This window comes from Scyliorhinus torazame, chromosome 12, assembly GCF_047496885.1.
Source record: "Scyliorhinus torazame isolate Kashiwa2021f chromosome 12, sScyTor2.1, whole genome shotgun sequence".
NCBI classification, from domain to species: domain Eukaryota; kingdom Metazoa; phylum Chordata; class Chondrichthyes; order Carcharhiniformes; family Scyliorhinidae; genus Scyliorhinus; species Scyliorhinus torazame.
In genome coordinates this window covers 52,416,905-52,443,423 of record NC_092718.1, presented here as the reverse complement: position 1 = coordinate 52,443,423, position 26,519 = coordinate 52,416,905, and the positions used below count along the sequence as shown (strand labels likewise).

The 26,519-nt window shown below is 55.4% G+C and overlaps 1 protein-coding gene across 2 annotated transcripts in view; it reads left to right on the top strand.

Annotated features, from left to right (window-relative positions):
- Positions 1–26,519, top strand: part of LOC140386399 (RNA polymerase II elongation factor ELL) — a 173,162-nt gene that overhangs the window by 122,046 nt on the left and 24,597 nt on the right. For both annotated transcript variants that reach the window (XM_072468700.1, XM_072468699.1), the window contains exons 6-9: positions 7,871–7,995; positions 17,546–17,660; positions 19,369–19,870; positions 21,376–21,439. In XM_072468700.1, coding sequence (XP_072324801.1) covers positions 7,871–7,995; positions 17,546–17,660; positions 19,369–19,870; positions 21,376–21,439 — 806 coding nt within the window. The remainder of the gene's footprint in view (positions 1–7,870; positions 7,996–17,545; positions 17,661–19,368; positions 19,871–21,375; positions 21,440–26,519) is intronic.

Below are 26,519 nucleotides of genomic sequence, written 5' to 3'. Positions count from 1 at the left end.
GGGGGGGGGTCCGTGCTGGGGTGGAGGTTGGGGAGGGGGTCCGTGCCGGGATGGAGGTTGGGGGTTGGGGGGGGGTCCGTGCTGGGGTGGAGGTTGGGGAGGGGGTCCGTGCCGGGGTGGAGGTTGGGGAGGGGGTCCGTGCCGTGGTGGAGGTTGGGGGTTGGGGGGGGTCCGTGCTGGGGTGGAGGTTGGGGAGGGGGTCCATGCCGGGATGGAGGTTGGGGGTTGGGGGGGGGGGGTCCGTGCTGGGGTGGAGGTTGGGGAGGGGGTCCGTGCCGGGATGGAGGTTGGGGGTTGGGGGGGGGTCCGTGCTGGGGTGGAGGTTGGGGAGGGGGTCCGTGCCGTGGTGGAGGTTGGGGGTTGGGGAGGGGGTCCGTGCCGGGGTGGAGGTTGGGGGGGGGGGTCCGTGCCGGGATGGAGGTTGGGGGTTGGGGGGGGGTCCGTGCTGGGGTGGAGGTTGGGGAGGGGGTCCGTGCCGGGATGGAGGTTGTGGGTTGGGGGGGGGGTCCGTGCTGGGGTGGAGGTTGGGGAGGGTGTCCGTGCCGGGGTGGAGGTTGGGGGGGGGGGGTCCGTGCTGGGGTGGAGGTTGGGGAGGGGGTCCGTGCCGGGGTGGAGGTTGGGGAGGGGGTCCGTGCCGGGGTGGAGGTTGGGGGTTGGGGGGGGGGGTCCGTGCTGGGGTGGAGGTTGGGGAGGGGGTCCGTGCCGGGATGGAGGTTGGGGGTTGGGGGGGGGTCCGTGCTGGGGTGGAGGTTGGGGAGGGGGTCCGTGCCGGGGTGGAGGTTGGGGAGGAGGTCCGTGCCGGGGTGGAGGTTGGGGGGGGGTCCGTGCCGGGGTGGAGGTTGGGGGTTGGGGAGGGGGTCCGTGCCGGGGTGGAGGTTGGGGAGGGGGTCCGTGCCGGGATGGAGGTTGGGGGTTGGGGGGGGGTCCGTGCTGGGGTGGAGGTTGGGGAGGGGGTCCGTGCCGGGGTGGAGGTTGGGGAGGGGGTCCGTGCCGGGGTGGAGGTTGGGGGGGGGGTCCGTGCCGGGGTGGAGGTTGGGGAGGGGGTCCGTGCCGGGGTGGAGGTTGGGGAGGGGGTCCGTGCCGGGGTGGAGGTTGGGGGTTGGGGGGGGGTCCGTGCCGGGGTGGAGGTTGGGGAGGGGGTCCGTGCCGGGGTGGAGGTTGGGGGGGGGGGGGGTCCGTGCCGGGGTGGAGGTTGGGGGTTGGGGGGGGGTCCGTGCTGGGGTGGGTGATGGGAGGGCAAATGAGTTGGTCCACCTGGCCAGGTGCCAGCCTCCAACAGTTGGACCCATGCGGTCCATGCCACCTGGCTGGGGGGAGGAGGAGATATGGGCAATGATGACATGTCGTCGTTCCCCTCCCCCCCACCAGGCCGTCATGTTTTCAGACCATCCAGCGATGTTGGCCGCCGTGGTGGCAGCCGCTCATGTCTATGTTGCCCTGGATGAGGAGGAGGAGGAGCGTGCCAGAGAGGCGGCGCAGGCTGCCGCAGAGGGGCAGGCGGCAGCCGCCCAGGCTGGAGGGACACCTGACCGACAGGACGAGGAGGGGGAGGAGGACGTCGCGGCCCCACGGCAACGGAGGCACCCGAGGGCGCCCCGTGTGTAACGGCCCCGGCAGTCATACCAGGACCTCACGGACAGGGAATGCAGGAGGAGACTCCGGATGAGCCGGGAAACCGTGGCACACATCTGCCACCTGCTGGCACACCTGTCACCGCGTGGCACTGGCGGGGGACACCCTCTCCCCGTGTCCGTCAAGGTTACGGTGGACCTGAACTTTTATGCAACGGGGTCATTCCAGGCACCGAGTGGGGACCTGTCCGGCATATCGCAGACATCGGTGCATCCGGGCAGTGACAGATGCCCTTTATGCCATGGCGCACCGCTACATCCGCTTCCCCGTGGACCGGGCCAGCCAAGATGCCCGGGCCGTGGGCTTCTCTGCCATTGCCGGGTTCCCCATGGTCCAGGGCGCGATCGATGGGATGCACGTCGCCGTGCGGCCACCTGCAGATAACAGGGCCGTGTTCACTAATAGGAAGGGGACCTATTCGATGAACGTACAGGTGGTCTGCGACCACCGCATGATGATCCTGCACGTCTGCGCCCGTCACCCAGGCAGTGTACACGACTCATTCGTGTTGTCGCGGTCATCCATCCCCGGCATGTACGAGGGACGCCATCCCCGGCTGAGGGGCTGGTTGCTGGGCGACAGGGGCTACCCATTGCGATCGTGGCTGATGACGTCTATACGGAGGCCACGCAATGAGGCGGAGAACCGCTACAATGATGCCCATGTAGCGACAAGGGGAGTGGTCGAGAGGTGCTTTGGCGTGCTGAAGATGCGTTTCAGGTGCCTGGACCTCTCTGGGGGCGCCCTCCAGTATCGGTCAGATAGGGTCGGCCGCATCATTGTGGTGTGCTGCGTCCTGCACAACATAGCCCAGCAGAGGGGCGATGTGCCGCAGGCAGAGGAGGGCGGAGTGGAGGAGCAGCAGGAAGAGGCCCAGTCCTCCCCAGATGAGGGGGATGGGGGCAATGGTCAGGGCAGACGGGGTAGACACAGACGGGTGGCTGTCCACCGTTACCGGCTGGCCCAGCGGGCACGGGACAGACTGATAGACGCCCGCTTCACTGACTAGATGGGCGTGGGAATCGGGTAGTATGGCCACAGACCGCACACCATGACAACAGCCGACCACCCATACCCCCCACCCATCCACCCACCCAGCACCCTCACCCCCCTCCCCAACCCCACACACCCCACCCGCATGCACACCACCCCCCCACCCCCAATTGCCGATCCACCGGCGGCACAACGGGCCGGGCTCACCCAGTTGCGGGTGGACGCATGTCTATCGCAGGCCATGGAGAATGATGACAACCCGCCTCCGATGAGCTCCTGGCTCTACATCGTTGGACTATGTCTGACCCATGGCCACAGTACCACCATCCACCCGGACCATCCCTGCATGCGGCTGTGACACTGCAGCGCACGGTCCCGTCCTCTGCCCGGGGGATGTTGATGGCGGCCCAGGGGGAAGGGGGCAGACTCACCTGGGGCTGAGGTAAGACCACCCCTCACACACACACTTGCGCTCAACGTACATGACACCCCCGCACACTTTGGACAGAGCACAAAGGCAGCTTCGGTAGGTGTAACATTGACTTTAATAACCAAAGGAGTTCATGCACGTGCCCTAGCGCCTAAAACTCATCTGTGCCCTGCACCCGTGCCAACTTACTCAGTGTCTAATTGTTTGGCCTTACGGGCCCTTTGACTACGTCTACGTGGTTCCCCAGACGGTACAGCAGAACTGGAGGTGGACTCCTGTGATTCCTGCCCTCTGACACTGGATCCCTTTGGCGGCCGTTTCCTGGGGCGTCCTGGCCTAGATGGGCCAGGCTGCGGCCCGGGCGACTGGGATGGCGAGCTGCCAGCCTGTCCTGCCCGTTGCCCACCCGATGCACCTGGGACGGAAGGGGGAGAGTCCGAGGTGTCGCGGTGTACCGGGACCTCCCCTACAGAGGGAGCCGGGACGGACCATACCACCTCCTCCTCCCTCGGGGTGCCCGATGGCCCCCAGGCCTCTACATGGGTGGGGGACGCGGACGGACTGGCCATCCGACGCGCCCCCGACATCTGGCGCTGCCAGTCCTGGAGGCCCGTGCTGGTATCGACAGGGGTCTGCAGGTTTGCAGCCATGGAGCCCAGGGGGTTGTCGAACCCTGTCTGCGACAGTGCGACGCCAGCTCGCACATGGCCACTGGCGCCGATGCCCTCAGCGATGGCCTGCTGAGACTGGGCCATGGCCTGCAGAGACTGGGCCGTGGCCTGCTGAGACTGGGCCATGGCCTGCAGAGACTGGGCCATGGCCTGCAGAGACTGGGCTATGGCCTGCTGAGACTGGGCCATGGCCTGCTGAGACTGGGCTATGGCGTGCTGAGACTGGGCTATGGCGTTGAGCGCCTCTGCCATCTGGCGCTGGCACTGGCTCATGGCCTCCTGTGAGAGGGCAGCCATTTCCTGGGCCACAGACGCCGCCTGCACGGAAGGCCCCAGGCCTCGCAAACCGTTCCCCATGTCTGACACCGTCGCACCCATTGCCTCCACCGCGGACGCCACCCGTGCGGTGTCAGCCTGGGTGGCACGCATGACCGGGACCACTCCCAGCTCCTGGACGCGGGTGGACTCCTCCACCTGCGACCGCAGCCGCCGCAAGCCACCCTTCACCCTATTCGCTCGTCTCCGTGTCGGTGGTTGCATCGGATCTATGTGTGGGTGTGGTAACTGCAGGAACCCGGGATCCATCTGGGCGGCAGATGTTCGCTTGGCCTGGGCTGCCCTCCGACCGCCCGGTCCCTCTGCTGCTCCTACCTCCACCTGCTGTACCGGGACGGCTGTGTTGTGCGCACCAGTGAGTGTACCAGACGCCTCATCACTAAAGTGCCCAACCGAGGTGAGTGTTTCTGCGATGGTGGAGGGTGTTGGTGACAGCAGTGGCGTTGTGTCGTGCTCTTCGTCCCACTCTGAGTCCATGGCACTTTGGGGTGGGGGTTCGTCTCCACCATCCACTCTGAGTCACTGTCCGGTATTTTGTTTTCCCGGGTAGGGGTGTCCTGGGTAGTGCTGTCCCGGGTAGTGCTGTCCCGGGTAGTGCTGTCCCGGGTAGTGCTGTCCCGGGTAGTGCTGTCCCGGGTAGTGCTGTCCCGGGTAGTGCTATCCCGGGTAGTGGTGTCCCGGGTAGGGGTGTCCTGGGTAGTGGTGTCCTGGGTAGTGGTGTCCTGGATAGTGGTGTCCTGGCTCGGATGTGACGGGGGTCTGTGGCTGCCCCCCTCATCGCTGGGTGGTCGCTCCCGCACGTGTCGTCTCCCTGTTGCTGCAGGTCTCTCCGTCTCCCGTGGTGTGCGAGGGGCATCCTGCGGGCGTCGCATGCTGGAGGGTCCGGGTCTCTCCGTCTCCCGTGGTCTCCGAGGGGCATCCTGCGGGCGTCGCATGCTGGAGGGTTCGGGTCTCTCCGTCTCCCGTGGTCTCCGAGGGGCATCCTGCGGGCGTCGCATGCTGGAGGGTGCGGGTCTCTCCGTCTCCCGTGGTCTCCGAGGGGCATCCTGCGGGCGTCGCATGCTGGAGGGTGCGGGTCTCTCCGTCTCCCGTGGTCTCCGAGGGGCATCCTGCGGGCGTCGCATGCTGGAGGGTGCGGGTCTCTCCGTCTCCTGTGGTCTCCGAGGGGCATCCTGCGGGCGTCGCATGCTGGAGGGTGCGGGTCTCTCCGTCTCCTGTGGTCTCCGAGGGGCATCCTGCGGGCGGTCTGCATCTGCGGGGATGGGTGCCTGGACGTTTGGTCCTGCGATACACAATGAAGCATGCATGGTTAGACATCAGGCAGTGATCAGGTGATACGGGGGTGGGGGATATAGGGGAGGGGGGATATGGGGACGGGCTGTTGGTGGCTCACTTGCTCGTGGGGCCCCGACCTCTGCATCAGCAACCTCCCGGTCCTCAGGTCCGCCAGCCAGTTCCAGGGCCCTTTCCTCGTGTACGGTCAGTGGCCTCTCATCAGCGGGCCCTCCTCCAGTCCTCACATGCTCCCTATTGTTGTGTGCGCGCTTCTCCTGGGGGGGGGGGGGGGGCGGGGGGTGGTGGCAGGGGTAAAAGGCAATAGTGTTAGGCAGGTATATGAATGCACGCCATCGGTTGCGCGTGCATTGCAGAGGTTAAGGTTAGGGCTGGTTTCACTTGGGGATATGGGGGAGGGGGGGATATGGGGGAGGGGGGATATGGGGGATATGGGGGAGGGGGGATATGGGGGAGGGGGGAATATGGGGGATATGGGGAGGGGGGATATGGGGAGGGGGGATATGGGGGAGGGGGGATATGGGGAGGGGGGATATGGGGAAGGGGGGATATGGGGGAGGGGGGGAATATGGGGGAGGGGGGGATATGGGGGATATGGGGGAGGGGGGATATGGGGGAGGGGGGAATATGGGGGATATGGGGGAGGGGGGAATATGGGGGATATGGGGGAGGGGGGAATATGGGGGATATGGGGGAGGGGGGAATATGGGGGAGGGGGGAATATGGGGGAGGGGGGATATGGGGGAGGGGGGGATATGGGGGATATGGGGAGGGGGGATATGGGGAGGGTTGAATATGGGGGATATGGGGGAGGGGGGATATGGGGGAGGGGGGAATATGGGGGATATGGGGAGGGGGGGATATGGGGGAGGGGGGATTTGGGGGAGGGGGGATATGGGGGAGGCTCACCCTGCCTGCTCTGACGAGGTCGTTCACCTTCTTGTGGCACTGGGTGCCTGTCCGTGGTGTTAGGGCCACAGCGGTGACGGCCTCTGCCACCTCCCTCCACAGACGCCGGCTGTGGCGTGGGGCAACTCTGCGGCCGTGCCCGGGATACAGGGCGTCCCTCCTCTGCTCCACCGCGTCCAGGAGCGCCTCCACATCGCGTGACTCGAAACTCGGGGCTGAGCGACGGCCAGCCATCAAGTCGGGTGTTGCGGTCGGCTGTTCCGGTCAGGTGGGGGGGAGCTGCGCGGCCTTATGAGCCGTCACACCGTGCAGCGCGTATGACGCTGCACGGCGTGAACCACTGCGCAAGCGCGGATCCCGTTACGTCGCTGCTAGCCCATTTCGGGCCGCAGAATATCGGCCCATTTTTATGACGTGACGCAAGTGGGATTTGCGCCGTTTTTTGCGCCGATCGGCGGACTTTCCGCCGATAATGGAGAATTTCGCCCATTATGTCTAATCAATGATTTGGATTGTCGAATGAGCAATTTGTTTCAGTACATTTTACACTCATAAAAAATTATGTCAACATGAAGTAAGTTTAGTCCGGAGTGTGGCAGATTCTTTACAATTGTGTGGGAATGGTTTTTTTTTGTCTTCCCAATGATGAATTTAAGTTTTATTTCAATATCTGCCGTATTGTAATGTTTATTTTACTGGAGCATCCTCTGCAGCAATAAAAAAATGATTTTCATAACTTTTCTTTCCCCAATCACACACACACACACAAACCTACTTTGAAGAGGAATTAAAATACTGTGTCCACTCCCACGCCAGTTGGGAGAATCGCCTGAGCCGCCAAAATTTCTGGGGACGCCGGTCTGACGCCCTCCCGCGATTCTCCCAAGCGGTGGAAATGGCCCGGTCGAGTTTCGCAGGCCGGAGAATCGCCGGAGACACCGAAAATGGTGATTCTCCGGCACCCCCGCTATTCTCAGGCCCGGATGGGCCGAGCGGCCAGGCCAAAACGGCGGGTTCCCCCCCGCGCCGTCCACACCTGGTCGCTGCAGTCGTGGGTGGTGCGTGAACGCTGGGGGGGCGGCCTGTGGGGGGGCGAGGGGGGATCCTGCACCGGGCTTCACCTGGAATGTGGGGTGGCCCGCGATCGGTGCCCACCGATCGTCGGGCCGTCCTCTCTGAAGGAGGACCTCCTTCCTTCCGCGGCCCCGCAAGATCCGTCCCCCATCTTCTTGCGGGGCGGACTTAGAGAGGACGGCAACCACGCATGCACGGGTTGGCGCCGGCCAACCCGCGCATACACGGATGACGCCCGTTATGCGGCACCGGCCGCGTCATATATGCGGCGCCGCTTTTACGCGGGCGACAAGGCCTGGCGCGTGTAGATGACGCGGCCCCGATACTGGCCCATTGTTAGGGCCTGAATCGGTCGGGACCGGGGCCGTTCCGCGCCGTCGTGAACTTCAACTGCGTTCACGATGGCGCGGCCACTTCGGCGTGTGAGTGGAGAATCCCGCTCACAATATCATAGTTTCAAAACCTCTTTTTCGGAATCGACTTTCTTGTTTGGATAATCCTGCTCAGCATACATTTTACGTTCTCTCTCTAGGTAGCAAAGTTAAATGCAAAAGACAACAGCTATACACTAAAAGATGGGCTCTACAAGGAAATCCAACAGGATTGGCCTGGCTATAGTGACGAAGAAAAGCAATTAATTCGAAGACATCTAATAAGGTAGACTTTGTACATCTATTCTTACTTAAGCCTGTATCAATTACACTTTTCTCATGTTTCAGACCATGCACTTCAAAATGTTAGAAGTTGTTTTTAAAAGAGGATATTCATGCTAAGATTTCAGACCTTAATTTATCCTCTCACCAAGGCCTGGAGTGTTGGATTTATGAGCGGTTGTCAATCTACAGAAATTTCCTGCAGCAATTAGATCAAGCGTCAGATCAAGCCCAAATGAGATGCAATGTCGTTCGTTTCTTGTGAGGTTGGATATGGAGACCATGAATTGGTTTGAATTTGAATTGTTTTTTGGAGCAAACGATGGGATAGATAATTGCTTTTCCTGTTCCCTTTGTAACTTTAAGAATGGAGTAAAAACATTTAGAAATTAGGCTATGTCTATTCCAACCACACTCCTATAGGCCTGAACAATGCAGAAGTGATTTCCATGAGTATATCGAGAGTTCAGTTAGGCATTGATCAGGGTAGCCACAGTTTCACTTTAACAAATGGATGTCAAACCAGTCTGTGCTTGAGCAAATGTCATGTGGACTCAATAAGGAGCTCTCCCATGGTATTACTTACCCTAAGTGGTATGAATTCTGTTTTATAATAACAAGTATTGTATTATACTCGTGGTATGTTATATTGCTGCAAAGATGAAGCTTTGCCCAAACTGACCCTTGTCAGAATGTCAAGCAGCGAATTGTTATTGACGAAAAACAACTTCAAGAAATATAAATATACTTGTCTACACTCCAATATGAGTATTGACAATGCCCCCTCTGTGGGCAGGTTCCCAGAAAGGAAGGGTCCCCCATGCCAAAGGCTGCCAGAATTTAACTGATAGTCTCTCCAGCAGTGGAGAGTCCCCCAGCTGCTGGTAAAATAGCTGCAAAGGCAGGAAGGGCCCTTAGTTTGCCAGATTGGGTTCCAGCTGACAGGCCATCTGCCAACTTTCCCTGTGACGGCGTGCTCTTGGCTCATTGTTTGCTGATGATTGATACTGAGCTGTTTTTCTTGACAGTTTTTATCAGTGATGGCTTCCCAATTCAGGTCCCAAGTCTACCTCAGCCAGAACAAGAATTGAAATGAAAGAGAAAATGCTGGAAAATCTCAGCGGGTCTGGCAGCACCTGTAGGGAGAGAAAAGAGCTAACGTTTTGAGTCCGATGACTCTTTGTCAAAGCTAACCGACAAAGTGGGAAATATTTATACTGTGGAGTGAGAATGAAAGATGAGTCACAACCACAGAAACCCAGGGAAACTGGGTGCTCATGGCCACAGAAACGAAGGGGAAAGTGTGCTAATGGCAGCCCCCAGAGAAAACAAAAGATGTGAAAGGCCAAACAGCAGAGAAACTAACATCAGAGGGTGAACTGTAGATGAGGGAAAGGGGAAGCAAAGAGGAGACAGGGTAAAGAAAGGTGGATAAGATGGTGATGGGGGGGTTAATATATATTAAGAAAGAAAGAAATGGTAAAAGACAGTTAAAATGAAATGGGATGAAAACAAATGGCTCGAGGTGGGGTAGAGCTAATCATCTGAAGTTGTTGAATTCGATGTTGAGACCGGAAGGCTCTAACATACCTAACCGGAAGATGAGGTGTTGTTCCTCCAGTTTGCGTTGAGCTTCACTGGAACATTGCAGCAGGCCAAGGACAGACATGTGGGCATGGGAGCAGGGTCTATTGTTAAAATGGCAAGCAGCGGGAAGGTCAGGGTCCTGAATGCGCACAGACCAAAGGTGCTCAGCAAAGCGATCACCCAGTCTGCGTTTGGTCTCTCCGATATAGAGGAGACCACAATGGGAGCAACGAATGCAATAGACCAAATTGGAAGAGATGCAAGTGAAACGCTGCTTAACCTGGAATGTGTGTTTTGGGCCTGGCATGTTAAGCATGGAAGAGGTAAAGGGGCAGCTGTTATACCTTCTGCGATTGCATGGGAAGGTGCCATGGGTGATGGGAGAGGTACTGGGTATGGTGGAGGAGTGGACTAGATTATCTCGGAGGGAACGGTCTCTGCGGAATGTTGACAGAGGGAGTGAAGGGAAGATGTGTTTGGTGGTGGCATCACGCTGGAGTTGGCGAAAATGGCGGAGGATTATGCTTTGCATACGGAGGCTGGTGGGATGCACTGTGAGGAATTGAACCTGCACCATGGGTGTTATTCCGAACTGCAGCAACCCCCCTTATTTTGATGGCGTGCCTTGGAAAGTAACAGCATACACTTGCGTTTGTTAATATGTAGCTTTACAATCAGGGCAGCACGGTAGCATTGTGGATAGCACAATTACATCACAGCTCCAGGGTCCCAGGTTCGATTCCGGCTTGGGTCATTGTCTGTGCGGAGTCTGCACATCCTCCCCCTGTGTGCGTGGGTTTCCTCCGGGTGCTCCGGTTTCCTCCCACAGTCCAAAGATGTGCAGGTTAGGTGGATTGGCCATGATAAATTGCCCTTAGTGTCCAAAATTGCCCTTAGTGTTGGGTGGGGTTACTGGGTTATGGGGATAGGGTGGAGGTGTTGACCTTGGGTAGGTTGCTCTTTCCAAGAGCCGGTGCAGACTCAATGGGCCGAATGGCCTCCTTCTGCACTGTAAATTCTATGAATCCTTGAAATGTGAATACCTTCATTTGTTATGTGACTAACTACAAGTTATGAAGCACATTAAACTGTTTGGATTTTAAAACTGGTTTAAATCATGCAATTGGTATCAAAATTATAGGGGCGATTCTCCGATATGGAGGCCGAGTGTTCGCGCCGTCGTGAACGGCGTCGCATTTCACGACGGCGCGAACAGGGCCCGGGCTCAATCTATTCTGGCCCCCACAAGGGGCCAGCACTGCGCTGGAGCGGTTCACGCCGCTCCAGCGTCCTTCGCCGCGCCAACCCACGCATGCGCAGTCGAGGCAGCCCAATCCTGCCGATGCGCGGTTGGGCCGCGCCATCCTGCGCATGCATGGGGAGCGTCTTACGCACGCCGACACCTCACCAACATGGCGCAGTGTTCTGGGGCCGCGCGCGGAAGAAGGTCGGACCGGGGGGGGGGGGAGAGGCCGGCCTGCCAATCGGTGGGCCCCGATCGTGGGCCAGACCCCATGGGAGACCACCCCGGTGAAGGAGCCCCCCTCCCTCCCCCACAGGTCGCCCCCCCCCCCCAGCGTTCCCGCAGAGTTCCCGCTGGCAGCGACCAGGGGTGGACGGCGCCGTCGGGAACCTTGGGCGTCATTCTCCGCCGGCGGGAGTCTCCGTTTTGCCGGCGTCCGGGGGTTTCCCGACGGCGTGGGGCTGCCCCACAATGGGAAACCCCATTGACCGGCCAGTGTAACGGAGCATCCCGCCGGCGGGTCGGGGCAGAAATGTGGCGGGGCGGGATGGAGAATTTCGCTCCTTGTCGTAGCGGCCGCTCAGCCCATCCGGGCCGGAGAATCGCCGCTCGCCGGTTCTCCAAGCGGCCCGATGCGAATCACGCGCCGCTGGTTTCCGGGGGGGGGGGGAGAATCGGGGGTCGGGGCGGCGTGGCGCGATTCGCGTAGCCCCTCGGCGATTCTCCCACCCAGTGTGGGGGGGGGGAGAATAGCGCCCATAATATCTCCTTTAAAGAATCAGACGCACCCAAGAAAGGCTTCTGCCTGGCCATCTTTGTCTTGTCTTGATAAAATAATCAAAGGTACTGTTGAAGTATATATTGTTTACTTTACTAAGAAATTATTAGTTTAAATATCATCTTCCTTGATCTTCAGCGGTTTAATATATTTAGCTGTAAAAGATGGCCACAAAATACTTTTGCATCTAGCACCAGCTGTAAAACCCTAGTTTCTTGTGTGTCCAGCAACCACAATAAAAATATAAAGAAATCCGGAACTATGCCAAGACATCTGAGTCATCAAGGATGTGAAGTTATAGTTCGCATGTTTTGCCTGTGAAAACCCTTTATTATCTATCAATGGACTCTGTGGTTGAATTACAGTTTATAAATCTTATGCCTGGGACTTTCCAGTATATGTGGTGAGCAAACTGTTTGTGCTCTCTTTACCATAAAAGTTTGCTTTACCAGAAAACCTGTAAAGATTTGTACCCGTAAGACTTTCCCACAGCGATTTGTGTTTTTCTGGATCTGTCAAAAATATTTAAGATTGTCTATTTTCTCCGATCACCCGCCAGTGAGTCAATATGTGTCAGTGGAGTAGCGCAGTGAACATCTACAACTGCTGTGGGGGGTGTGTGAGATAGGAGTGTGTGAAATGGTATACCAGCTGTGGGCTTCCTCAAGTCTTCAATAAATGCCGACTAGGTGTACATTCATAACAATGTAAGCAACTGTAAAGTATTTGGCTAGAACCATTTATTTAGCCAGTGGAAAACAAACTAGCATTCGCAATTCAAAGATTGAGTAAATCTATATATTTTCACATTTCTACGGTTATATTAGTTGCATTGTTGCTTTATAAGGTGTAACCACCAAAACATAAAAGATTCTACGTACCTCATGGTCACACTCTGTAGTCACATTTACGTTGTTTTTCTTTGTACAATTAAATAGTTTTGTTTCCAAAAGTACCAGGAAATATTGTACTTGCACTTGGCCTGGGTAGCTAACAATTATCTGGGGTTGGATTCTCCGCTCCCCGACGCCGAAATCGCGTTCGGCGACGGGGCGGAGAATCGGTTTTGGTGGCAAAATCGTAAGCGGTGCCGGTTTTTGAATTCTCTACTCCCTGAAAAGCGGCATACTTTAGTACACCGCACCGATTATCCACAGTCTCAGGCCATTGCCTGAGGCCCGGCCGCGATGCACCGTCTCCGACCGGCCGAATTCCCGACAGCGTGGGTTACGTTCACACCGTCTGGGAAGCTCGCGTGGTGGTTGCGGACTCAACCGGCGCCGCCACATCCGGGGGAAGGCCGATCCACGGGTGGGGGGGGGGTGGCTTCATTCGGGGCTGAGGGCACTGTGGGCGGGCGATCCGGGTGCACAGGCTGAGTCCGCCATGAAGCACGACGCGGCCGGTACAGGCTGCCCCCATGCGCGGCCTTTGAACTGGAAGTGCTGAAGGACTGGCATAAAAGACCACCGTTTTCACACCAGCGTGGCCCCTGGTCTATTGCATTTGTTGCTCCCAATGCGGTTTACTCTCCGTTGGAGAGACTAAATGCAGACTGGGTGACCTCTTTGCAGAACATCCCTTTGATCTATCCACAAGCAGGACCCAGTCCTTCCTGTTGCTTGCCATTTCAACTCTCCGTCCTGCTCTCACGTCCACATGTCTGCCCTTGGCCTACTGCAGTGTTCCAGTGAAGCTCAGCGCAAACAGGAGGAACAGCACTCATCTTACGATTAGGCATGTTGCAGCCTTCCAGACTTAGCATTGAGTTCAACAACTTCAGACTGTGAATTCTCTCCTCCGCTATCACCCCATTTTTAATTCTATCAATTTATTTTCATTTCTTCCATTGATTTGTTTTTCCCTCATCTTTGTCCCCCCTACCCCACCCCACTTGGGCCATCTGTTCCCTGTTCCTAGTTGCCCTTAGACACACTGCTCACCTTTGTTTGCCATTCACACGTTCTAATCTCTTTATGTGACACTATCAGTACCTTCTTCGCCTTAATCACTCCCATTTTACATTCCTTTTGTCTTTCTGTCCATGACATCTTTGTCAATCTCCACCTATCGCTGGCCCCCTATCCAGCCACCCCCACTCCATGCCCTACCAGAACAGTGAGCGGGATTCTCCGCTCCCGCGACTAAGTACCCGCGCCGACGTGAACGCCGTCGAGTTTTGCGATGGCGCGAAACGGCCCCGATCGCGATCGATTCAGGGCCCGAAAATGGGCTAGGAGCGGGGCCGCGAGGAACTCGGGGGACGTGGCACGAAAGCAGCGTCGTAAGCACGCGACGCCCGAATGACACGGCGCAGCGCAATAAATGGCACGATCCGCGCACGGAAGGACCCAGTAGGAGGAGAAGGAGGAGAGATGGCTGAGCCCCGACGAGCCGCACCGAGCTTCCGGGACACGGACCTGGACACTCTCCTCGAAGAGGTTGAACAACGAAGGGCCACCCTCTGCCCAAGACTTGGGCATGTCCAGCACGGTGAGGCGCAGCTGGCGTGACGTTGGCACCGCTGCGAGTGCTGTGGGGCACACCCCCCGGTCCGGGGAGCAGTGTAGGAACAAGCTGTATGACCTCACTAGGATTGCCAGGGTAAGTGCCATGAAGGTGCCCCCAGATCACAACCAACCCCCCACCAGGGTGCACAATGTTGTATTCGACCCACATGAGCACCGCGACCCCCTGGAGAGATGCCATGGCGTGGCTCCAACTGTCTCCCCACCCAGCATTAATATAGCCTATATCTGCACACCCTGATGATATCCGCCTAATTGTGATGCTTTATCCAACCCCACCACCACAGGACAAGACAGCTCACATCCATCGTGAGCGTATGAGAACCGGAGGGGGTTCACCTGTGCTGCACTCTCTAAACGTTCACGAGCAGAGGGCCCTGGACCTCGCTGGGAGATCCGCCACCCGGGAGGTCGCGGCATGCCAGGTCGGAGGCGCAGAAGCAAGTGAGACATCCCTGCATTCTCCGACCCCCCGCCCGGTTGGAGAATCGCCGGGGGCTGCCATGAATCCCGCCCCCGCCGGTTGCCGAAGTCTCCGGTACCGGATATTCGGCGGGGGCGGGAATCGACCGCACCGGTTGGCGGGCCCCCCCGCTCGATTCTCCGGCCCAAATGGGCCGAAGTCCCGCCGATAAATTGCCTGTCCCGCCGGCGTGGATTAAACCACCTTTTGAACGGCGGGACAAGGCGGCGTGGGCGGGCTCCGGGGTCCTGGGGGGGCGCGGGGCGATCTGGCCCCGGGGGGTGCCTCCACAGTGGCCTGGCCCGCGATCGGGGCCCACCGATCCGCGGGCGGGCCTGTGCCGTGGGGGCACTCTTTCCCTTCCGCCTCCGCCACGGTCTCCACCATGGCGGAGGCGGAAGAGACTCCCTCCACTGCGCATGCGTGAGAAACTGTCAGCGGCTGCTGACTCTCCCGCGCATGCGCCGCCCCGAGATGTCATTTCCGCGCCAGCTGGCGGGGCAACAAAGGCCGTTTCCGCCAGCTGGCGGGGCGGAAATTCCTCCGGCGCCGGCCTAGCCCCTCAATGTTGGGGCTCGGCCCCAAAGATGCGGAGCATTCCGCACCTTTGGGGCGGTGCGATGCCCGTCTGATTGGCGCCGTTTTGGGCGCCAGTCTGCGGACATCATGCCGTTTCGGGAGAATTTCGGCCCCTATTTCCAATTCTCTCCAGCTTTGACAGAGTCATCCAAACCCACAGACGCTGTCAGACCTGCTGCAATTGTCCAGCATTTTCTGTTTTCATAACAGTTATTTGTTTGCCTGCTTTCCTACTTCTTTGTGGGAATATAATTTGGTAGCTTTAATATCAAGTGCACATTGAGTAAACATTTTCAAACATAGAATTGTAGATCTAGGCAGAAGGAGGTCATATGACCCATCGAGTCTGCACTGGCCCACTGAAAGAGCACCCTACCTAGGCTGAAACCCCCACCCTATCCCCCCTGTAACCCCACCTAAAGACAATTTTGCATGACCAATCCACCTAATCTGCACGCCTTTGGACTGTGGGAGCACCCGGAGGAATCCCATGCAGACACGGGAAGATTGTGTAACTCTGCACAGTCACCCGAGGACGGAATCCTGGCACTGTGAGGCAGCAGTCCTAACCACTGTGCCACAGATACATCTATGCAAGTACAAATAAACAAGATAAATGCTGAGTTTTTTTTCAACTTAATTTACTGAATGATGAAAAAATATATGCTCATGAAGGCAATAGTTAATAGTGCTGGGAAATGGAACATTTTTCCATTTTGGTTACCCAGTGTCAACACCCAAGCCTTCCCAGGGTGGGTATAGCATGTTTGAATACAAGATGAACTTTGCCACAGATGAATTTTGGAGGAGCACCTTTGATTACACTAGCCCAATATTTACCAATTCCTGCAGACATCATCCTGTTGACCCTCATGTAGAGATTGCCAAATTCAGGGCAGTTTGGCGTTGTGAGTAATGCTGGAAATTATTTCTAATTGACAGATGATGACGACACAAAAAAAAACACCCGTTAGCACTTGTTACTCTTTAGATTAATAATTTCCGAGTAGTTGCAGTTGAAACTGTTTATGATTTATTCAGGCTATTTTCTTTCACAAGTGACCTGATTTTTTTGTTCACATTTCATCATTGTTTAAAATGGCATGGCAATTGAAATATACACAACAGTTATGGACACCCAATCTAACTAAATAGCTGGTCTATTTCATGAGTCTTAATCTTCCTACTAATTTTGCAAAAAGCACTTTGTGGAGTCCTTTTGATTCACAAAGGAGTCGAGGGTTATGTGAGATGGGCAAGAAAGTATTGTGAAGGCCACAATCAGATCAGCCATGATCTTGTTGAATGGTGCAGCAGGCTCTAAGGGGCCAAATGGCCTAACACCTCATATTTCACATTAAACTATGAATGCCATTTGAAAATCCAGGTAAACTATGTACTGAATTACTCATGTCCTGCAGCATAATTCCTCTTCAAAGTATTCCGGTCATCTTGCTAGGCATGGCCTTTTAATTCTAAACCTCCACATTTCTGTGCTACTCAAGTATTCATTTACAGCATCGTGTGCAATGTCCTTTGTGTTTTCCCACTATATTTGGTCGGCTAACTATCCTATACTTAATGGGTTTTGTTTTGAATATTTCAACTACATTTGCAATCTTCCAGTCCTCTGATATTATTCCAGTTTATATGGTGTGCGATTATGTATTAACCAAGTACCAAAGTATCATTTATTTCCTCCTCTTCATTCCTTGAAAATCTGATTCAATCTTGTTAATATGTCAATCTTTCAGTTTTTGTACAGCACATTCTTTACTAGCTTTTATAAGCATGAGATCGATTTATTATGGTGGGAACTTATTTTTATAGTATTCCTTTTGGAAAACAATTGTGAAAAATCCATTTGCCGTATCCTTTGAAAAAAATATTAATTTGTGAGATATGGGATCACAGGTTAGGCCAGCATTTATTGCCCTTCCCTAATTGCCCTTGAGAAGGTGGTGATGAACTGCCTTCTTGAACCACTGTAGTTCCTGAGGTGTAGGTGTTGTTAAGGAGGGAGTTCCAGTATTTCAATCCAGTGACAGTGAAGGAACGGTGATATATTTCCAAGTCAGGGTGGTCAGTGATTTGGAGCAGAACCTCCAGGTGGTGATTCCTGCAGGTATCTGCTGCCCGTGACATTCTAGATGGTAGTGGTTGTGGGTTTGGAAGTTCTGCCTTTGAAGTTCTTAGACCATTAGTATTAAAATAGCAATGTAAGGAACATGAAGAATATTGTAATTGAATTCACATGTACACTCTAAAGATACTGTGCAACACTTCTTTGTATGCAATGCTGAACACAGCAGCATATTTGATAAACCTTGAGGGTTGGGGCCTCTGTTTATTTTACATTTTGTCTCTTCGTTGTAGGAAACAGCGACTATCACATTCTAGTCAAACCAAGAATTTTCAACTCAGTTCTCCATTCCAGAAGTCCTCAGGGGAAACTTCACCACAATCGAGCCCTGTCAAAAATTCTTTGTTGGTAAAAAGTAAAATTTATGATTGTTTTTATGTCATTACCGTAATTTCCTGCAGTAAGCTGTCTGCTGTAACTGAAATATATGCTCTGGACATTTGGGGAGCTCCATTGAGCTTTAAGAGAATGGTTGCCTTGTTCAAGCTTCCTTCGTATTAGGATGTGAAGTTTTAGTGAGAACTGGGATGTTTGAAAATGCCAAAATGAACAAACATGGAATTTGGGTTAGTTTTAATGTGGGAGGGGACTGTTTTATATGTCTCTAAAATTATATATGTGTAAGAATAAATGGATGATGTAGAATAAGCATAAGGAGATATTTTGAGGGAAAGGAAACGTTTGAGTTCATGACAGAAACGGGAGGTGTTTAATTCAAATAAATTAGACGGCAAGATTTTTTAATGTGTGTAATATGTGTTTTTTCGGCTGCCTTCTTAAGCTCTTGTACTCTTTTAAAGTTTTTAACACTTGCAGTGCTGCAAATTAATTTACTCAGCTAGGTGCATTCAGACTGCAGGTTACGATAGTCGAGGAAGTTTGCTTGGTGCTATATCAAGGTTTTGAAACTACTGCTATGTTGCCGGGCGTCGATACTGTAATATTATTACATTTGTTCCATTGGCTCAATGAATAAGCTAGAAACAACGAAACCTGTTAGCCCAGTAAGTCAGATGCTTCCCAGGATCGTCAGACAGTTTAGAAGTTGAAATTCAAATTACTTAAATTTCAATGCATTATTCATTTCATTCATATTGGACACTAAAGAAGGTTAAAAATTAAGACTCTTCCGAAGATGTGTTGTTCTTAAATTCTGTCTGTCGTTCATCTTCTTGCTCATTGCGCTGCATCCCCTCGCTCTGCGCCCTCCCCCTCGCTCTGCGCCCTCCCCCTTGCTCTGTGCCCTCCCCCTCACTCTGCGCCCACCCCTTGGGCTGCGCCTGCCTATCCCCCTCACGCCGCCCTCCTACCTCTTCTTGGTACCCTCGCACATCTCGCCCCCATCTTCGCCGCACCCCCCGTGCATCCCACCTCCCTCTTCTTGGCACCCTCGTGTGCCCCTCCCTTTTGGCACCCTAGCACACCCACCTCCACTCGGCATTCTCGCCTCTCCCTCTTTGCACCTTCACACTTGCTATGCCCTATCCCACCCCCTTCTCCCCCATTTATTACAATGAACCTCTGCAGGTAAATATATTGAAAAGTGATATTTCAACTAACCAGCACATATTAAATTTCGATGCAAATGCATGAAGTGTACTTTGGTATGCTTGCCCAGACATGTTAAACTGGCACTTCTGATGCCATACATGATTTATGGTTCTACTTTAAATTGGCCAACAATGAAACTGGAAATATTTAATGGTTTAACCTTGTATTCTTAAATTGTTGATCTGCTTATAATAAATGTATGGGAAAAGATTGCTACTACCTGGCACCAGTATTGCTGAGAGTAGCTGCTCATTAAATTCAGAATACAAAAAATGTGACTTGCACACGTTGCCATCCCTTCCATCAATAAACGCATGCCTGTAGAATTGTGGTTGCTACAATAAGTTTAGTGAAGTTGGGTAAAGAAGGTCAACATATAAATCTCTTACATTACGTTGCCTGTAAAATGCTATATAGTTGCTATCAAGACCACCAGAAAGAATATGTTGATATCGTCAAAGGATTGCAGCTGTATTCATTTTTTTTAAATGTGCCTTTACTCTAGAAACGTCCTGTGCCTTCAGAACGGACAGATTCTCACACCAGTAAGAGAAGTAAAGTCTTACAATCCAAGAATCATTCACATCCTGTTTTGAATGGACGTCTTCCTCATTCAGCATGCCTTACTGCCACAGCAAACTCCTGTCTCACTGTTAAAACCGAATTCCAAAAAACTCGAACTTCTCTGCCTGTGTGTCAAAATGAGCTTAATGAACCATTTAGAAAGTGCAGCAACTCCACAGAAAGTGACTCAAACAGAAATGATAAAGAATTCAAAGGCAGCAGGGATATTACTGGTAGCCCTAGGAACCGGGATGCCCAAGCAAGTTTCGAACAAACAGCTTATCCTCATGCAGAGGATCTGGAACTCTCTGCGAGTCATATTAGAAAGAAGTCCAAAAAACACAAAGAGAAAGTGAGAGAACATACAAGACCAGAAGCAAGAACATGGATAAAGGAGAGTCCAATACAACGGGTTGGAAAACGGGATGAAGATGATGTTGAAGGTAACATTTGTGTCACGTCAGGTTTTTTAAATTGTGATGTTCCTAAGATTTTGCTGTGAATCTTCAAACTATCAGTCACTCTAGGTGAATGATTCGAAAATGTTCTAACTAAATATTTTATTAATCTCTTAGAGGCGATTTTAACAGTTCTCAATTCAACTTTAAATGGTATAGAGTTTAACTCCTTGCTTCCTCCCCCTCCAACATCTTAATGCTGATGAAATTGCTCTGGAAAATAGACTCTGTGAGGGAATGGGAGAAAGGGACATGGGTGACACGGTAGCACAGTGGTTAACAATGTTGTTTCACAGCGCCAGGGTCCCAGGTTCGATTCCCGCTTTGGTCACTGTCTGTGCGGAGTCTGCACGTTCTGCCTGTATCTGCGTGACTTTCCTCCGGTTTCCTCCCACAAGTCCCGAAAGATGTGCTGTTAGGTAATTTGGACATTCTGAATTCTCCCTCTGTGTACCCGAACAGGCACCGGAATGTGGCGACTAGGGGCTTTTCACAGTAACTTCATTGCAGTGTTAATGTGTGACAATACTTGTGACAATAAAGGTTATTATATAGAAAATAATAGAATAGAAATAATAGAGCTGAGATGAAGATCTGCCATGTTCTAATAGAGATATAAGAGGCTAGAGGGGCTGAATGGCCTACTCCTAATCTTGTGTTCTTTGAAGTCGCAGAGTCCCATCAGCCAATAATGATGTGCATAATGCTGGTGACTTAACCTGAGGGTCACCTCACCTCAGGCGAGGGGCAAGGTTGAGAAGGCGGGGCCTTCTTGCATAACCTCAGCTGGTATGGAAATTGAACCTGTGTTGTTGGCGTCACTCCGCACCACATCCAACCAGCTAACTGGCCATCCCATTTATATGAATGGAATTGCTGAATGCAATTTCACCTCAAAAGTGCGAAAGCCCCTTAATCTGCATAAATCGTGCACCTTGAATAGTGGTTTCAATCTCAATAGCAATGACAGTCGCCATCACCAACATAATTGTAAGTGAAATTGTAGGTCATGTTTTTGACTGTTTTGATTAATGAATTAAGAATAAGTATGAGGCCTTATTTTAACAGTACCTTTTATAAAATACACTCCGCAGAAATATTGTTCTAAATTAGCAGGAGCTAATCTGTGTGTTGTGTAAGTTTGACAGCAAAAGAGAGTAATTGCTCTTTCTACTTCCAGTTACCTTAGCTGTTCAAACATTGTGTCCATGGTTCTGTGAAATGTGGCAGGTGCAGTGAAGTATATTTGTTTTTAACTATGTACACAAAGTGCCAGCGCATTTTCTTTATGCTGATTACTGACTATAAATAACTGACGACCCATTAACCCAAGCAGCTGGTAACAGTGAAGTCTTTAAAGGAAATCGATCAAACATTGCTACCAATGTCTATTACCAAAAAATAGCTATGTATTTGCGATTGGCAATTAATAAGTCTGTTGACATTTAGTATTTTAGATAGTCAAATACTCTGTATGATCTTATCTACAGAGCATGAAACCACAAATACATCTGCAACCGCTAGTTCAACAGTGGAAATGCCTGACTATTTACTGTGAGTATTAATTCAGAAATTGCTATATTTAGTGAAGGCACTGTTGCCGTGTATCTGTAATTTGATGCATGTTAACAATCAGTATGACTTCTATCCAACAGACATAAAATATAAAATGCCATTGATCTGCATAATAAAGGCTCACTGATCCTGTAAGACATAGTGGATGCGATTTAATGGGACAAGTTTTAAGTGTGGTAGCGAGCGTGTTTTCCCGCGAGCTGCTCGATGGCCAAATTGCCGAGCTCCTGACCGCTATCGAACGGCACTTAAGTTGCTTTTTTTTGGTCCGTAGCAAATTGCTCTCTGGAGGAATTACTTTCAGCATTGGGGAACTGAGCTCACTGGCCAGACCGGCTCCTCAGATATTGGGCCGACATTTTGGAGCTTGAGGGTCCCCCTCGCCCATGGGCATTGTCGCCCCCTGCCCGCACACATGGGCGTGGTGCCAAGGTGCTAGCTGGTCAGTGCCAAGGTGTCGGGGGAGAGCCAGAGTACCACCCTGGCCTGTCCCTGACCAAAGTTCCAAGTTCCATCAAGTTTGGTTTCTCTTTCAAATTCTGAGAAGTTAACTGTCTTGAAATATTAATGTTTTAATCAACGTTTGAAGACTTGTGATATCTGCTTTTAACTGATGTTCGTAGAATTAAGTAAAATGGTTAAATCTCAGACTAAAGGTCAGGGGCGTCATTCTCCGACCCCCCGCCGGGTCGGAGAATGGCCGTTGGCCGCCGTGAATCCCGCCCCCGCCCCCGCCGAAGTCTCCGAAGGGAGAAAAGTCGGCGGGGCGTTAATGGCGCCGCTGCCGCGGAGAATGTCACGGGTCTGCGCAAGGCAGCCGATTTTCGGCCTGCCGATATTCTCCCTTCCGGATGGGCCGAAGTCCCGTCGACGTGATGACCGTTCACGTCGACGTGAATCAAACCTCCTTTTCATCGGCGTGACACGGTGCTCCAGGCTCACGCCGACCAGCGAGGAGGTGAGTGACGGCCTGGGGGGTTGGCTCTGGGCAGGAAATGGCGTGGCCGCAGACTGACTGCCTGAGGAGAGGTGTGTCTCGGCTTGTGTGTGTGTGCGACGGGGGGGGTGGTTAGAGTAGGCTGGGCTCCGGGGGAGTGCCGGGAGGGGGTCCGTGCCGGGGTGGAGGTTGGGGGTTGTGGAGGGGGTCCGTGCCGGGGTGGAGGTTGGGGGGGGGGTCCGTGCTGGGGTGAAGGTTGGGGGTTGGGGAGGGGGTCCGTGCCGGTGTGGAGGTTGGGGAGGGGGTCCGTGCCGGGGTGGAGGTTGGGGAGGGGGTCCGTGCCGGGGTGGAGGTTGGGGAGGGGGTCCGTGCCGGGGTGGAGGTTGGGGGGGGGGTCCGTGCTGGGGTGGGGGTTGGGGAGGGGGTCCGTGCCGGGGTGGAGGTTGGGGGGGGTCCGTGCTGGGGTGGAGGTTGGGGGTTGGGGAGGGGGCCGTGCCGGGGTGGAGGTTTGGGGGGTCCGTGCTGGGGTGGAGGTTGGGGGTTGGGGAGGGGGTCCGTGCCTGGGTGGAGGTTGGGGAGGGGGTCCGTGCTGGGGTGGAGGTTGGGGGTTGGGGAGGGGGTCCGTGCCGGGGTGGAGGTTGGGGGGGGTCCGTGCTGGGGTGGAGGTTGGGGGTTGGGGAGGAGGGTCCGTGCCGGGGTGGAGGTTGGGGAGGGGGTCCGTGTCGGGGTGGAGGTTGGGGGGGGGGGTCCGTGCTGGGGTGGAGGTTGGGGAGGGGGCCGTGCCGGGGTGGAGGTTAGGGGGGTCCGTGCTGGGGTGGAGGTTGGGGGTTGGGGAGGGGGTCCGTGCCGGGGTGGAGGTTGGGGGGGGGGGGGGTGTCCGTGCCGGGGTGGAGTTTGGGGGTTGGGGGGGGGTCCGTGCCGGGGTGGAGGTTGGGGGGGGGGGGGGGGGTCCGTGCCGGGGTGGGTGATGGGAGGGCAAATGAGTTGGTCCACCTGGCCAGGTGCCAGCCTCCAACAGTTGGACCCATGCGGTCCATGCCACCTGGCTGGGGGGAGGAGGGGATATGGGCAATGATGACATGTCGTCGTTTCCCCCCCCCCCCCCACCAGGCCGTCATGTTTTCAGACCATCCAGCGATGTTGGCCGCCGTGGTGGCAGCCGCTCATGTCTATGTTGCCCTGGATGAGGAGGAGGAGGAGGAGCATGCCAGAGAGGCGGCGCAGGCTGCCGCAGAGGGGCAGGCGGCAGCCGCCCAGGCTGGAGGGACACCTGACCGACAGGACGAGGAGGGGGAGGAGGACGTCGCGGCCCCACGGCAACGGAGGCACCCGAGGGCGCGCCGTGTGTACCGGCCCCGGCAGTCATACCAGGACCTCACGGACCGGGAATGCAGGAGGAGACTCCGGATGAGCCGGGAAACCGTGGCACACATCTGCCACCTGCTGGCACACCTGTCACCGCGTGGCACTGGCGGGGGACACCCTCTCCCCGTGTCCGTCAAGGTTACGGTGGCCCTGAACTTTTATGCAACGGGGTCATTCCAGGCACCGAGTGGGGACCTGTCCGGCATATCGCAGACATCGGTGCATCGGTGCATCCGGGCAGTGACAGATGCCCTTTATGCCATGGCGCACCGCTACATCCGCTTCCCCGTGGACCGGGCCAGCCAAGATGCCCGGGCCGTGGGCTTCTCTGCCATTGCCGGGTTCCCCATGGTCCAGGGCGCGATCGATGGGATGCACGTCGCCGTGCGGCCACCTGCAGATAACAGGGCCGTGTTCACTAATAGGAAGGGGACCTATTCGATGAACGTACAGGTGGTCTGCGACCACCGCATGATGATCCTGCACGTCTGCGCCCGTCACCCAGGCAGTGTACACGACTCATTCGTGTTGTCGCGGTCATCCATCCCCGGCATGTACGAGGGACGCCATCCCCGGCTGAGGGGCTGGTTGCTGGGCGACAGTTGCTACCCATTGCGATCGTGGCTGATGACGCCTATACGGAGGCCACGCAATGAGGCGGAGAACCGCTACAATGATGCCCATGTAGCGACAAGGGGAGTGATCGAGAGGTGCTTTGGCGTGCTGAAGATGCGTTTCAGGTGCCTGGACCTCTCTGGGGGCGCCCTCCAGTATCGGTCAGATAGGGTCGGCCGCATCATTGTGGTGTGCTGCGTCCTGCACAACATAGCCCAGCAGAGGGGCGATGTGCCGCAGGCAGAGGAGGGCGGAGTGGAGGAGCAGCAGGAAGAGGCCCAGTCCTCCCCAGATGAGGGGGATGGGGGCAATGGTCAGGGCAGACGGGGTAGACACAGACGGGTAGCTGTCCACCGTTACCGGCTGGCCCAGCGGGCACGGGACAGACTGATAGACGCCCGCTTCACTGACTAGATGGGCGTGGGAATCGGGTAGTATGGCCACAGACCGCACACCATGACAACAGCCGACCACCCACACCCCCACCCATCCACCCACCCAGCACCCTCACCCCCCTCCCCAACCCCACACACCCCACCCGCATGCACACCACCCCCCCACCCCCAATTGCCGATCCACCGGCGGCACAACGGGCCGGGCTCACCCAGTTGCGGGTGGACGCGTGTCTATCGCAGGCCATGGAGAATGATGACAACCCGCCTCCGATGAGCTCCTGGCTCTACATCGTTGGACTATGTCTGACCCATGGCCACAGTACCACCATCCACCCGGACCATCCCTGCATGCGGCTGTGACACTGCAGCGCACGGTCCCGTCCTCTGCCCGGGGGATGTTGATGGCGGCCCAGGGGGAAGGGGGCAGACTCACCTGGGGCTGAGGTAAGACCACCCCTCACACACACACTTGCGCTCAACGTACATGACACCCCCGCACACTTTGGGCAGAGCACAAAGGCAGCTTCGGTAGGTGTAACATTGACTTTAATAACCAAAGGAGTTCATGCACGTGCCCTAGCGCCTAAAACTCATCTGTGCCCTGCACCCGTGCCAATCAGTGTCTAATTGTTTGGCCTTACGGGCCCTTTGACTACGTCTACGTGGTTCCCCAGACGGTGCAGCAGAACTGGAGGTGGACTCCTGTGATTCCTGCCCTCTGACACTGGCTCCCTTTGGCGGCCGTTTCCTGGGGCGTCCTGGCCTAGATGGGCCAGGCTGCGGCCCGGGCGACTGGGATGGCGAGCTGCCAGCCTGTCCTGCCCGTTGCCCACCCGATGCACCTGGGACGGAAGGGGGGGAGTCCGAGGTGTCGCGGTGTACCGGGACCTCCCCTACAGAGGGAGCCGGGACGGACCACACCACCTCGTCCTCCCTCGGGGTGCCCGATGTCCCCCAGGCCTCTACATGGGTGGGGGATGCGAACGGACTGGCCATCCGACGCGCCCCCGACATCTGGCGCTGCCAGTCCTGGAGGCCCGTGCTGGTATCGACAGGGGTCTGCAGGTTTGCAGCCATGGAGCCCAGGGGGTTGTCGAACCCTGTCTGCGACAGTGCGACGCCAGCTCGCACATGGCCACTGGCGCCGATGCCCTCAGCGATGGCCTGCTGAGACTGGGCCATGGCCTGCAGAGACTGGGCCATGGCCTGCAGAGACTGGGCCATGGCCTGCTGAGACTGGGCTATGGCGTGCTGAGACTGGGCTATGGCGTTGAGCGCCTCTGCCATCTGGCGCTGGCACTGGCTCATGGCCTCCTGTGAGAGGGCAGCCATTTCCTGGGCCACAGACGCCGCCTGCACGGAAGGCCCCAGGCCTCGCAAACCGTTCCCCATGTCTGACACCGTCGCACCCATTGCCTCCACCGCGGACGCCACCCGTGCGGTGTCAGCCTGGGTGGCACGCATGACCGGGACCACTCCCAGCTCCTGGACGCGGGTGGACTCCTCCACCTGCGACCGCAGCCGCCGCAAGCCACCCGTCACCCTATTCGCTCGTCTCCGTGTCGGTGGTTGCATCGGATCTATGTGTGGGTGTGGTAACTGCAGGAACCCGGGATCCATCTGGGCGGCAGATGTTCGCTTGGCCTGGGCTGCCCTCCGACCGCCCGGTCCCTCTGCTGCTCCTACCTCCACCTGCTGTACCGGGACGGCTGTGTTGTGCGCACCAGTGAGTGTACCAGACGCCTCA